At 39.8% G+C, this 15050-nt stretch overlaps 1 protein-coding gene across 1 annotated transcript in view; it reads right to left on the bottom strand.

The window, feature by feature from the left end:
• Positions 1 to 14542, bottom strand: part of api5 (apoptosis inhibitor 5) — a 39453-nt gene extending 24911 nt beyond the window's left edge. The window contains exons 1-3 of the mRNA XM_073049665.1: positions 14370 to 14542; positions 5077 to 5238; positions 4106 to 4199 (exon numbers count right to left, since the gene is read on the bottom strand). Of these exons, the coding sequence (XP_072905766.1) occupies positions 4106 to 4199; positions 5077 to 5238; positions 14370 to 14438 (325 nt within the window). The 5' untranslated portion in view covers positions 14439 to 14542. The remainder of the gene's footprint in view (positions 1 to 4105; positions 4200 to 5076; positions 5239 to 14369) is intronic.
• Between the last annotated feature and the right edge of the window lie 508 nt (positions 14543 to 15050).

The raw sequence follows: 15050 nt of genomic DNA, 5'->3' as shown, positions 1-15050 counted from the left end.
ACCAGACCTTCTATCTATCCTTGTATCACCTGCAAAGTTGGCCACAAAGCCACCAATTCCCCCATCCAAATAGTTGACATTTAAGGTGAAAAAGAGTTCCTAACATGCCCCCATGTGGAATACCACCAGGCACTGACAGCCAACCAGAATATGCACTAATTTATTTCCACTGCATCCTGCCAATCAGCCAAGCTTCCATCCATGGTAGTATCTTTCCTGAAATACCACGGGCTCTCATCTTGTTAAGCAGCTTCATGTGTTGCACCTTGTCAAAGGCCTTTCGAAAATCCAAATGAACACCCTCTGACTCTCTTTTATCTATCTTGCCAGTTATTTCCTCAAAGAATTCCAAGGAATTTGTCGTGCATGATTTCCCCTTAAGGAAACCATGCTGACAATGGCCTACTTTATTATGTGCCTGCAAGTACCTCAAAAACTCATCCTTAATAGTGGACTCCAACATTTTCTCAACCACTAAAGTCAAGTTATCCGGCTAAATTTCCTTTCTTATGCTTCCCTCCCTTCTTAAAGGGTGGAGCAACATTAGTAATTTTTCAGTCTTCTGGAACCATTCATTACTCATGCCTCCACAATCTTTTCAACTACCTTTTTCAGAACCCCAAGCTGCAGTCAATCTGGACCAGGTGACTTATTTACCTTTGGACCTTTAAGCTTTCCAAGCACCTTCCCCTTAATAATAGGAACTACACTCACTTCTGCCCCCTGACACTCTCGCATTTCTGGTATACTGCCGGTGTCTCCCACAGTGAAGACTGACAAAATACCCAAGTTGCTCTGCCATTTTCCCTCCCATTACTACCTCTCCTGTCTCTTCCCAGCATTCCAACATGCACACTCACCTCTCTTTTTACTCTTTATATATCTGAAAAATCTTTAGGTATCCTCTTTTATACTTTTGGCTAGTGTACCTTCATATTTCATCTTTTCTGTCCGTATGGCATTTTTAGTTGCCTTCTGTTTGTTTTTAAAAGCTTCCCAATTCTCTAACTTCCCGCTAATTTGTTACATTACACACCCCCCCCTTTTGCTTTTATGTTGTCTTTGACTGCTCTTGCCAACCACAGTTGCCTCATCCTCCCTTAGAATATTCCATCAGCTTTGGGATGCATCAATCATGCATCTTCCGAATTGCCCCCAGGAACTCCAGCCACTGCTCTTCTGCCGTCATCCCTGATAGTGCCCCTTCCAATCAACCCTGGTCAGCTTTTCTCTCATGCCTCCATAATTCCTTTAATTCCACTGTAACACTGATATATCCGGTTTTATCTTTTCCTTCTCAAATTGCAGTACGAATTCTAACATATTATGATCACTGCCTCGCAAGGGTTCCTTTATTTTAAGCTCCTTAATCAAATCTGGTTCATTACACGACATACAAATCACAACTGCTTTTCCTCTAGTGGGCTCAACCATAAGCTGTTCTAAAGTCATCACACAGTCATTCCACAAATCACTCCCTCTTGGGATCCAGCACCAACCTGATTTTCCCAATCTACCTGCATATTGAAATCCCCATGACTATCAAAACATTTTCCTTATTACATGCCTTTTCTATCTCCCATTGTAAATTATATCCCACATCCTGGCTATTGTTCAGTGGCCTGTATATAACTCTCATCAGGGTCTCTCTACCCTTGTAGTTACTTAACTCTACCCCCAAGGATTCTATACCTTCTGATCCTCTATCACCTCTCTGAAATGATTTAATGTCATTTTTAAACCAACAGAGCAACCCCACTCCCTCTGCCTGTCCTTTTGATACAATTTGTATTCTTGGATGTTAAGTTCCTAACCATGTTCCTCTTTGAGTAAAGACTCAATGATGCCCAATGTCTTACCTGCCAATCTTTAACTGTTGTACAAGATCATCTTCCTTATTCATGTATACCTTGTGCATTCAAATATATAATCTTCCATCCTATATTATGACCCTTTACAATTTTGCCCCCCCCATGTTACAATAACATCCCGACTGCAATTTTGCCCTGTCACCTGCCTGTCCTTCCTCACAATCTCACTACACAGTCCATTGACTTATATATCTACTGCCCCATCCTCTGCCCTACCATTCCATTCCCTGCCAAATTAGTTTAAACTCTCCCCAACAAAAGACTGTATCAAATTCAAAAAATTAGTAAGCTGCATCACTTATGAACAGTAAGAAAAATTACACTTTGGTAGAGTCAAGAAATTCAATTAACAGAAGTATTTTTCCAAGAAGGAAGATCCTAATTGCTGATCCAAGTTAGTCCGGTCAATTGTGGCTACTATCCCACAGTTCAGTCTTGATGCCCCCTTTACTAGTTAATAAGCTATTCAATTGAAAGATTACCATAAAGGCACAACTTTGTCACATGCAGTAAGATCCAGTAATAGACTATTTAACTTTTCAATTAACCTACACATACTAAGAAAACAGTAATCAAATTAACTTAGATATAATGTACTGATATTAAAATTCCACTAGATAAATCTTTGTACAATACGATGTGCTACAAACCTCCTTCCTTTTTGCTCTGGAACTATCAATCCCAATGAACCTTTTACTATTTTTGTTTTTATAGTTGTTTCGAGTTTCAATACAAACATGATTCACTGAACTACCATACAACTCAAAATTGCTCTGAATGGACAGCAACAGATGCTAGCACATGGCCTCCAAATTATTAATTAACTGAACATAAAAGGTTATGCTGCACTTAGCGTCAAATTATTTCTAACAATTACCTTTTTAAAAAAATCTATGAATAATGTCTATGGATGTTCATCACTGTTTTGTTACTAGAGATTAAACTGTTGAAGATAAGATGGTCTGAAAACTGAAATATGAAATCATGCTGAGTAATTATGAAGTGTGGTATGGAAAACTATCAAACTAACAAACTTAGTTCATAAATTTTGTGTTAGTTTGAAAAAAAAATGCCTTAATTGATAGTGACACTGAGATTTCTTCTTTGTTGAGAGTTTTGTTTTGTGTACAGCACAGAACACTTTATCTATACTATCATTTTTTTTCCGTTTGCCTGTGCCATTTTATCTTTCTATTCCTTGCCTACTCAAGTACCTGCCTAAACGTCTCTTAAATGTAATTACCATATCGGATTCCAACAGTTTCCCTGGCAGTGAGTTTCAAACATCAACAACTCTCCATGTGAAAAACCGTTGCCCTGAATGTCCTTTAAAAATCATCCCTCTTCCCTTAAACCTATGCTCTCTTGTTTACGATAGGAAAAATATTCTAACTAAGCCTCTCATATCTGATACATTTCTGTCAGGTTACCTCTCATCCTCCTTTATTCCAGGATAGACCATCCCAGCCCATCCAATCTCTCCCCTTATCTAAATTCCAAAAATTCTGCAATAAGTGGCAGAAAATGCAAATGTAATCTGGAGATCTGAAATAAGATCCGAAAGTTGGAAACACTTGGATATCAGGCAGCACTGATGAAAAGAGAACAAACTGAGCTCAAAGGGTCTTCAAACCAAAATATTACCATTTTCTCATATTATAAGTGATGTCTTACATGATCAGCATTACCTACTTTTTGTTTTAATTGCTGTCATTGTTAGTTTGCCTCACTATTCCAATCAGGACACCAACAAGGAGAACAGTGGCCCATCTCAGACAAGGCCTAACTCTGCTATAAACAGCAGAGAAAAGTTGAAAAGCCATTTGCAAGGCCACAATTTAGTAAACCAGAAAAGACACATTTCCTAAATAAACAAACTCCTGAAAATATAAGTTTTAGGTTGATAATGTTCCTCAGTTCAGTGACATGGGTTCATTTAAAATATTGCTGTCCTGCTAATCCCTGCAAGATGTTAAATCTAATGCTAGTCATTAGTTTTTCAATTTCTATCCAACTTGCTTAACTTCATAGCCTAAAAAGGAGAACCCAGTGGAATATAATAGTAATATTCTATTATGAGATATTCCTTATGTGAAATTCTAAAATAATTTAAATATTAATTCATTTATAGAATTTTTACTTATTAACATAAAAAAATGAACAGCAACATAGGAAGAATAAAAGTTTAACTGACTGTATTTAAAAAAACTTTCATGACAAAATATTCCACTTACCAGTCTGTAAAAGCTGTGTTAATATATCTGCAACCCTTGGAAGATTTTCACCTGTTGCAAACTGAGGCAATTCTTTAATGGCTTGACGCCGAATCTAAAAACATTCAGTACAATGTTAGAAGTTTAATAAATTCACATGTTGCACTCATTCTTACTTGTTTTAATATCTTACAATAATTCATCATTAATATCCTTTTATATAAACAGCCGTAGAGTCAGAACACAACAACTAGCACCTCAGCCCATCTTATCCGTACCAGACGATTATTCCGCCTAATCCCATCAACCCACACATGGATCATTGCTGTACCCAACCACGTACATAGTTTCTCTTAAACGTTGAAATTGAACATTCATCCACCACTCCCACAGGCAGCTCATTTCAAATTAGTGAAGAAATTCCCAAGATTCCCCTTAAATATTTCACCTTTTACCCTTAGCCTATGAGCTACAGCTCTAGTATCACCCAGCCTCAGTGAAAAAAGCCTGCTTACATTTACCTTTATCTATATCGCTCAATTTTGTATATTCTATCAAATGTCCCCTCATTCTCCTATGCTCCAATAAAGTCTTAAGCTATTCAAGTTTTTCCTACAAGCCAAGTCCTGGCAACATCCTTGTAAATTTTCTCTACATTCTTACTGGTGACCAGAATTGCAAACAATACTCCAAATTAGGCCACACCAACATCTTACGCAACTTCAACATAGCATTCCAACTTTGCCTTATGAAGGTCAATGTGCCAAAAAATCTCTTTATGACCTTATCTACATTAAGCAATATACTGGAATTTAAGGTATTGAAACAAAATAAACCTTGCCAAGTAGACTATGCAAAATCAAATATTAAAAATGATCTTGGTCAATTCCTTCTTTCCTCCCTGCGTAAACCCTTTTGAATTCTACCTTAAAACTCTATGTCTCCCGCAACCAGATTTCAGATTATGACAGACACAAATGATAAACTCTTACTGAAAGATCTTCATCTTCACAGAGATCCAACTGAGCATTGATAGCACTATCAGCCAACTCTGGAAAATGTTTGAAGAACTTTGGAATAAACTGTGCTGCCAATCTTTTCTCCTTTGCACCACTTTTCACACCATCCAGAATAGCTTGATACGAATCCTTATACTGAAAAAGGAAAAAGTTATATATAGTCAAAATTTACTCAAAGCCCAACAAAATATTCATATAATTCAGTTGCCTAAAGTTCACTTCTCTTCTGTTCAAAACCAGAGAAGCATTTTACGTATAAAATACAGTTGTAAAAGCTTGAGTTAGAGATGAAGGCACAGAATTGGACATCTGAAATCTTACGGAGTCATGGAAACATTTTAGACTGATATTCCAGTGATAACTCTGTTCGGTTTAATATTTTCAGCATATAATCAGATATTTCCAAACACATGAAGTTATTAAAAATACAAGCTTTGTGAGGAAAATTTTTGAACATTTTTTATTCTAGACAGTATTAAACCCTGCTCTCACCTGAGAAATCCATTACTATTCCAGAGGCATTCCGGAACTGCAAAAATATGCTTTCTTCTTCAGCGCCCCCCCCCCCCCATCACCAAGTATAAGGAGCTCATGGACTTCACCTCCAATATTATAAGCATAGTCAGCTGCCTCTGCCAATGATCTCTATCTCTGCTTGCTCAAAAAGCCACAATTCCAAGATTTCTCCATGCCAGTCCTAAAATCACATTTCTGCTCACTCTTCCACTCAAGTTCATATACCTACTATACACCTCTTCCCACTTCTCTGCTGTCAGCTAAATTCTCCCCCTTGCTCTCAAGTTAACTGATATTATTTACTGTTCCCCACACCCAATTCTTCACCATTTTAGATTTTCTACATGGACCCAACTCATAAAGCACTCAACTCTTGATGTCCCTCCCAAACCCCAAAGTGTGCAACAGAAGAACTACTACTGAATCACAAACTTTCCTTGCCTCTTGAAAACCCTTGAAAATTAAGGTGCCTTTTAAATCTGCACTGGGCAAGGAGTTTTAATTTTAATTCCTAATTGGATTTCTAGATGACTGTTCTAATTATGCTCTTCCCCTTTATTAAAACAGTTTCTTCATATTCATTGTTAAAACCTTTTTTAAACATCTAAATTACGTGAATTTAAATTCAGATAATCTGTAACATGCAAAAAAAGGCAAACCCAATTCTTAATATTAGTAATGATGGCACTAAAACTAATTAGTTTATCTTGTAAGCCAATCTAGTTCACTAATATCCTTTGGGAAGGAAATCTACCACCTTTATCTAGGTTGGCCCACACCTTCTTCATGTGGTTGGTAGTTAAATGCCTAAAGTGGCTTATGGGATGATTCAGTTGAACCATTACTGTTACAGTCAACAGCAAAAGTATAAAACCTGACAATGCTTTAGGCACTTAGGGTAGTCAACTTTACAAAGAATGTACATGCATTGAGATAAGTCTCATCAAACAACAACTGTTCTCAGAATCAGACCTTACAGACATCATGTTAAACTCCATCACTGTAATTATTGAGTACTTTTTCCTCTCACTAATAGGATGGATCCACCAAGCATAATGGTAAACAAGTAGATGTGAGTAGCACTTGGAGTCTGTCACATTGGCTCCAGACTCCATGAGGTCTCATGGCATTAGATCAAATATGTGCATGGAGCTGCCTCCCAAGTACCATCTACCTTCATCCATCTGTTGATGGATTAGGTTTTGTGACAGCAATATTGTAATTTATAACAAATTATTATGTTACAATAATACAACAAAATAAATAGTGAGAGGAGTAAAGTGAAATCTGATGGCAGAGAAGAAACTGTTCTGAAAATGTGGAGCGTGGACTTCGGTCTCCTGTACATCCTCCCAGATGGTAGTAATGAGAGGGCATGACTCAGATGGTGAGAGTCCTTCTTGAGGCACCGCTTTTTGAAGATGTTCTCAATGGTGGGGAAGCCTGTGCCTGTGATGCAACCAGTCGGAATGCTCCCCACTGTAAATGTGTAGAAATTTGCTAGAATGTGAAGACAAAGCTGTGTTTGAATATAGAAGTAACTCCATTGTGTTGTATAGCATTACAAACATGCTAAATAGGATAGAAATAATCTGTCAGCCCAAAACTTTTGGAGTGAATAATTCAACAGACCAGGATCTTGTCAAATGCTTAGATTCATCATCACCATGAAAATCAACTGCGTTTAAATAAGGAATGTAGAAAGACAGGCTAGAAGCAACACTGGGCACAGGTAAAAATGATGAGTTACAGCCCTACTGAAAGTGCAGTGCAGAATCAGTTGCATGTACAACAGTAAACAAGAAGCAATAGACAGATCTAAGCAATTTCACAATGGATCAGATCATAGCTCTGCAATCCTATGGCATCTAGTGACGAATGACAAGATGATGAAACTACAGGAGGCTCCAGGAACATTCCCATCATTAACAATAATCCAGCTTAGCATGGAGTACTAAAACAACAAAGCATTTGCAACCACATTTAGCCAAGAGTGTCAAATATGTTAGCTTTTCTCCAGCATTAGAGAAATTTGTTTCCAGGCAGTTCAATTAACTTCACATGAAAGCGCAAAATGGCTGAAAGCATAGGATACAGTAAAAACTAGACAATATGCCAACTTTACTACTGAAGTTCTGTACTCCAGAATTACCTGCGCTTCCAGCCAAACTAGTTCCAGTACAATTACAACACTAGCATTTATCCAGCAATGCAGAAAATTACTTCAGTATGTCCTGGTAACAAGATCCAGGATGGCTAATTATCACTCAGTCTATTCACTATAAAACAAAGTGATCAAAGCTGCCATTAAGAGAGCAATCAAGTGGCTTTTACTTAACAATTACCTACTCAGTAATGCACAGTTAGGTTTTATCAGGAACATTTAGCTCCAGACTACGTCCACACTAGACCGGATAATTTTGAAAACACCGGTTTTGTGTATAAAACGGTAGGCATCCACACTAAGGGTGGTTTGAAAATACCTGTGTCCACATTGAAATGGAAATTTCGTCGAATCTCCTCCTAATGGGCATGCACAGGACACATCCACCGAAAACAAGTGATGTTTGGTGTCAAATCTCGCCATGAAAGACTTGCTGTGCATTTGTCCAGTTACAGACTAGAAAAACTTAAAAGACGGACAGCTGTTGGCCCTCGCGCAGGAGGACTTAGAAATAAAAAAAACAAATACTGGAGCATACGGATGGCAACAATAGGCGTCCACACTAGGTGTTTTTAAAAATATCTCTGTCCACATTAAAGCAGATATTTCGGCGAATCTGCTCCTACTAAGCATGCGCAGGACACATCTACTGAAAACAAGCGACATGTTTGGTGTCGAATCTCGCCGTGAAAGACTTGGTGCGCATTTGTTCAGTTACAGACTAGAAAAACTTAAATGACAGACAGCTGTTGGCTCTCACGCAGGAGAAATTAAAAGTAAAAAAATATATACTGGAGCATATGGAGGCAACTGACAGGGAATTTACGGACAGTATGACCTGGCTGACGACAAACATCGAAAAACTGACGAACTCTGTTGCCTTAATAAAGCCCCTTGTTAAATGCGTAAAACATGTCTGCATCAGTATTATCTTGTATTTCCATGCAATGTTACATAAGGCTGTTACACACCTATTGTCAGAGAAGTACTTGCATAAATAGGTAAACCACCTTCATACAAGCAAGGACAGGAAACAGGGCAAAGTGAGTATACTTATTTATTCAGTAAGTTATGGGTCAAAGTATTTGGTGAGTACATTTCTAACTCTTCTGGCTTCAGTCTCATTACTGTCTGTTCTGAAATTGTTAGGTTGCGTTCAAGAAGACAATGAACTGGCGTGCTGCCATCATCATCTGTTCCGGCACGCCATGACAGCGTTTTCAGATTTCTCTGGTTACCCCGTCCACACTGCTCCGGTCAAGCAGCATTTTCAAAATTACACACCCTGGAGAGTGTTTCTGAAAATCTCCAGTTTCTGGTGATGAAAATGACATTTTAATGTGGACAGAGGGTAAAAATGAAGAGAAAAAGCTTCGGTTACGGCTTTATCTGGTGTAGTGTGGACGCGGCCTCAGTTCAAACATGGACTGTATTCGGGAAGTGAGGTGAAAATGCCCTGGAAAAGTGGAATCAATGGGCATCACTGGTTGGAATCCTAATTTGCACAAATTATTACCAGAGATTGTCAGAGGTAAATAAACCCAGATCCAGGGCATCTATTTTATTTAATATTATTTAGAGATATCACGCATAATATGCCCTTCTGAGCTTTTGAGCCATGCTGCCAGCAATCCATTTTAACCCTAACTCATTCACTGGACAAATTAAATGATCAATTAACCTACTAACCAGTACAACTCTGGACTCTGGGAGGAAATCGGAGTACTCGAAGGAAATCCATGGATTCCACAGGAAGGACGTGAAAACTGCTTACAGAGGATGTCATGATTGAACTTTGACGCCCGGAGCTGTAATAGCATTATGCTGCTACATTACCATGGCATCTCTGCTAAAGTTGCAAAAAGCATTGTCTAAGATTTAAATCAACTTGAGCTGCTTCATCAACAGCCTTCTTCCCATCAGAAATCTTATCACTGTCTTATATAGAAAATTACTTTAAATTGCAAACTAAATAAATAGTGCAGAAAAAATATAAGGAGGGTAGCGTTCCTGGACTGTTCAGAGATCTGATGGTGGAGCAGAAGCTGTTTCTGAGTCGCTGACTGTGAGTCTTCAGAGTCTTCCCTAAGAGGATTGGAAGTGCGATGACTGCAGTGTTCAGTTCCATTCACAACTCCTCAGCAAATGAAGCAGCCCATCCTTCCTTGCAGCAAGGCTTTGACAATTGTCAGACACAGGCCAATAATAGCAAGTAACATCAGAATCAGGCACATCATCACCAACATGTCAGAATCAGAATCAGAATCAGACTTTAATCGCCAAGTACCTATGCACATACAAGGAATTTACTTCCGGCAGATGTTGTCTCTCTGCTCATAACAATAATAATGATAAATATAAATGAAAATATAGATTATACATACAGGTAATGCAATCCAAGTAATAGTTAGCCGACAGTTAACCGTTCAGCAAAGTGACCGCAGTAGGGAAAAAAACTTCTCCAGTGCCTGTTAGTCTTAGTCTGGAGGGATCTGAAGCGCCTACCAGACAGAAGCAGATCAAACAGTCCGTGCGCAGGATGGGAGGAGTCCTTTATGATGTTCCCCGCCCTCTTCTTCAACCTGGAAGAGTACAGGTCCACAATAGAGGGCAGGGAGGCTCCAATGATGGATTCATCATGGATCCATGAAATATTCGTTTAATTGTCATTTAACCATATACAAATATTCATGAATAGACAAACAAGACAGCGGTACTGCAGGGTCAAGCTGCAAAGTCAAATTACCAACCATACATACAGTCCAGAAACACCCCACCCCTGCCCACCCATATCATCTGTCGACTGGCCCCCAACGTCCACTAGGTGGCACGTGGCTTCAAGCCCTGTCCTCGCCCCGACACCTGGCTCCCGCTGCGCTAATCTGTGGCTTCGAGGTCCAGTCCTCGCAGGTACAAGCACACATAGAATATTACTATAAACACAACAAAATATATCTGTATATAGTCCAGACACCTCAGTCCATTTTAAAGCTTCAGCCATCACAACTGCACTACTCTGCTCCTGGAAAATATGTTGTTTTCTGGCAACAGTACAGTGCAAAGAAAAAATAATTACTGTAAGTTAGAATAAAATTTCTGGCTGACATCCTCCAGATAGTCCACGGAAATGTCTGTTTTGCTTCTTTTATGTCTGTTTTTCATCTTAAATGTATTTCTGGAACTGTCAGAGCCTGCAATTTACTGTTTGGGGATTGACTGAGCAATCCAGTGCTTTGCTGTATCGAGAAGATTCCAGTGAGCAATCACTTACTCAGATGGCCTCAATGTGAAGAAACTTAAAGACCAGACTATGTTTGACTCTATTTCACCAATTAAAGTGTACATTAATCACCAATTAAAGCATTGAGGAAGTTTGAGATATTGAAGTGAATGCAGAAGGCGAGCGAGAGTTCAGCACCAACTGCCTGCCTTGTCTGTGAGTGGCCTAATGCTGCGTGGCTTGCTGCGGCAGGCAGGTAGGCCTCTGCCTTGTGTGATGGCTCTCCCTATCTATGAATATCGTGGTTCTGTGTTTATGGATTGGACTACAGTGCTTATGGATTGTGTTTTCAGACTTATTGCTTTTATATTCTGTTTAAAAAAAAAAATTGCCCGATCCTTTTCCGTTTTGTTGTGCGAGAGGAAGTTGATGTTCTTGTTGTGTTCTGTTAAGTTTTTGTGTGGGGGTTGATGCTCTTGTTCCATTTGTGAGGGGGAAGGGAGGTGTGGTTTGGGGGTTGATGATTGGGATGCCACACTTTTTTGTTCAGGGGGTGAGTTTGATGTCTCTCTCCGAATGACTTTCATGTTCCTTCTTTGTTTCGTGGCTATTTGGAGAAGAACGATCTCAGAATTGTATATGGATACTTAATCAATTAACCTTCGAAAAAAAAAGTACAAGAGTATTAGTGAGGTAGAAATTAAGAAATTAAGAAATTAAGAAATTTGATGGTGGAGTGGAAAAAGTTGTGCCAGGGAATGTCCATTTCCAAAAAAGTCCTGGCTCCTAAACTTGATCTTCAATAGCATCACCATTACTAAGCCTGTATCAGCAACATCCTGCAAGTTATCACGAGAGGAGCAGTGTAAATATTGTGACAATACAGAAGACAGAACTGGGTACCCTGTGGCAACTGATTCACCTCCTGAAAACCCAGGCTATTCCACCTTATGGCACACAAGTCAGACACATAATGAACATCTGCCTGGATGGTGCAGCTCCAATAATTCTCAAGTTTGACCCAGAACAGCCCTGGACCACTCTTAATAGTCAAGACAGCACTTTTCCAGTGCCTTGAGATGCCTGTTATAAGCAAAGTCTCAGAAGCATTAAGGACAAGGATCATTTCTGCCTGTCAAAGAGCCTAAATGCGATCAAGCTGCTTGTAGTGGTTGACATCTCAGCGCAAAGACATAGACACAAAATAAGAGGTAGCTAGAATAGGGCAATTATCCTTATATTTATCTGTTAGATTGTTAAATTCCAATCTGCATCATGGTTGAGGCAGTATCTGGCAATATTAGACATTAGGCAAGATACATAAATAAAAGAGAAAAGGGTTGAAGAGATATATAACTAGGATGATTACCTACAATTAAGCAATCTGCTTACATACAGAAAGCAAATACCTGTAAGGGAATAAAATGAGAGGTTAGTGCAGAGAATTTATGCCAAGGTAGCTGTGATCTTGCTGAACAGCAGAAGCAGAGCTTTTTGACCAAACCTTGCTTCTATTTCTTTTGTTCCTGTGCATGATTTTATGTGAGTAAGATAGAAATCACCTATGTACTATATATGTAAGCAAACAAAATCTCTGCATGGCTTCTCCAATAAAGCCACTTTCAGGCACTTGATTCAGATCAAGAGTAAGAATAAGTACAGAAAGAACAGACCCTTATTATCAAAGAACTAATAGCAGGACACTAAAAAAATCAAGTACAACAATGTCAATGTGCTTTTACAAAAAGACAATTGTGTTTAACAAATTACAGAACACTTAGAAAGCTCTGATGCAATTTACAGAGCTAGCTGCCTTTAGAATACCATGTTTACCCTTAATCTCCATATTTAAGGAAAGACATCTTGAATTGAAAGCAGTGCAGAGAAGGTTTCATTACGTTGATTTTTGGGTTGCCTGGGCTGTCATATAAAGGAAAGTTGAACCTATTGTCATTAGAGTTTAGAATGAGATGATATTCCTAAAGCATAAGATTCCGAGTGGCATTGACAAGATGGGTGCCAAATGTTCCTCTAGTGGCAGAACCCAAAACAAAGGGGCAGATTTTCAATATATGTGGCCAAACACATCAGACAGAGATGAAGAGGAACTTATATTTGCAGAATTGTAAATCATTTGTATTTTCTGCCTCAGAAAGAGTCACCAAACGTTAATGGTACAGAATAAAAGATATTTTAACAACAGGGAAATCACACAGAGAGAGCAGGAAAGTGTAGAGTTTACAAAGAATTGTCTATAAACTCATGGAATGACAGAATGGGTTTAAGTAACAAAATGGTTTCCACCTGTTCTTAATTAAATACTAGCTGTCAATGATGTTCCACGAAGTGGGTTAAGACCACAAGACATAGCACCAGAATTAGGCCACTTAGCCCATTGAGTCTGCACTGCCATTCCATTATGAATGATTATTACCCCTCTCAACCCCATTCTCTTGCCTTCTCCCATAACTTTTGTCACCCTAACTAATCATGAACCTAACAACCTCTGTTTTAAATGTACTCATGACCTGGCCTCCAAAGCCGTCTGTAGCAATGAAATCCACAGATTCACCGATTGTTGGTTAATCCCTTTTCGAAGTGAACCCCCTTTCTACCATCTCTGACCGGTCCTGGATCCTAGCACCTGCGACACCATCCTGGCATCTCTTTCACAGCCACAGAAACTGCGGTTCATCGCCCTAACCACCATGTCTCTTATCACTTTCGCTTTGCTGAGCCTCGGAGTCGACCAAAATGCCACTGGCCTGGCTGCTGCTGTTGTATCCCGATAGCTCAGTTCTTTCCCCCCACGGATCTCCAAAGATAGATGCTTGTTCAGGGAACAGCCACAGGGGAACCCTGCACTGCCTGTTTACTCCCTTTCTTCTCCTGGTGGACAAACATTTAAAAGCAAAATCCATTATGTTGTTACATGATTGACTGTCGCACTTTGAACTAACATACCGGATCTGTAAAATTGTCGGCTATGTATCCCAAGTCACACACAAACAGGACTTACAATGTATTAAACTACACTATCTCACTCATATTGAAATTACTATTGCGACCAACCATGTGGTACTACAATGAACAACAATTCTGCAGGCAAGTAGTAGAGCATCCCGATCTCAAACCTCCGTCTACCAAATCACAAGAGGGGAAGGGTTAGGTCCAGGGAACAGCACCTGCACAGGGCAGCAGCTGTCGCCTACAACCCGACCAGCCGGGCACGGATCTTTTCCGCTTTGTTTAAGACAGTGGGAAGCTCAGCCGGCTCCTCCTCCCCGGGAAGCCTGCGGGGCCGAGGCGCGCTCAGGGCCTGCCGCTGCGTTTGCCGCTTTCCTCCTCCCCTCCTGCCGTACTCACCTGGCCCACGTTGTCCGTGGCGTCCGCCAGTATCCCGTAGTTACGGTACAGCTCCTCCACCGTCGTCATTTTCTGTCAGAGACGAGTCCCCCGCTGCTGTGACACCGAATACGGACTCTGGCGTTCTCGGGTCACTGGCGCGGCACTGCTCTCCACCGTCCGTCAATCACCACGAAGCCTCGCGATAACGACCACGAGCGGGCTCGAGACTCTCACTCAGCAGCGCCAGCTACTGCTCGGAGGACAAAAGATGAGCAGCGCGGCTGTCGTTGCAACGTGTCCTGTATTCATACACGGGGCTAGCCTTTCCCAACCTCTTCGCCCCGGAGGAACTGTCAGGTGTCAGGGAACATCTCACGGTACATTAACGTGAGATATAATAGATATAGTTGTAGATATAATAATCCAAAAATAATTGACAATGCTGTTTTGAGTAGAGAATGAATTTTAGCTTACCTTTCTTAGAAATTAATCTTTTTAACCTTTCATAAATTTAAAAAACTCATAAGGCAAACATAATACGTTTCTCAATTCTGGGTTGAACTTGAGATAAGCACACATGGATTCACCTTCAAATGAAACGAGACAACTCTATCCTTGCCCTTGATGCTTGTTAAATAAAAAAGCTTGCTCACACGTGTAATAAGTAGAAAACTGCAGCAAAATGTTCATTGCTTTCCT

The sequence above is a fragment of the Hemitrygon akajei genome, chromosome 6 (assembly GCF_048418815.1).
Source record: "Hemitrygon akajei chromosome 6, sHemAka1.3, whole genome shotgun sequence".
Taxonomy (NCBI): domain Eukaryota; kingdom Metazoa; phylum Chordata; class Chondrichthyes; order Myliobatiformes; family Dasyatidae; genus Hemitrygon; species Hemitrygon akajei.
Note: the sequence above shows the minus strand (reverse complement) of the source record. Positions and strands in the feature narration are given on the sequence as shown.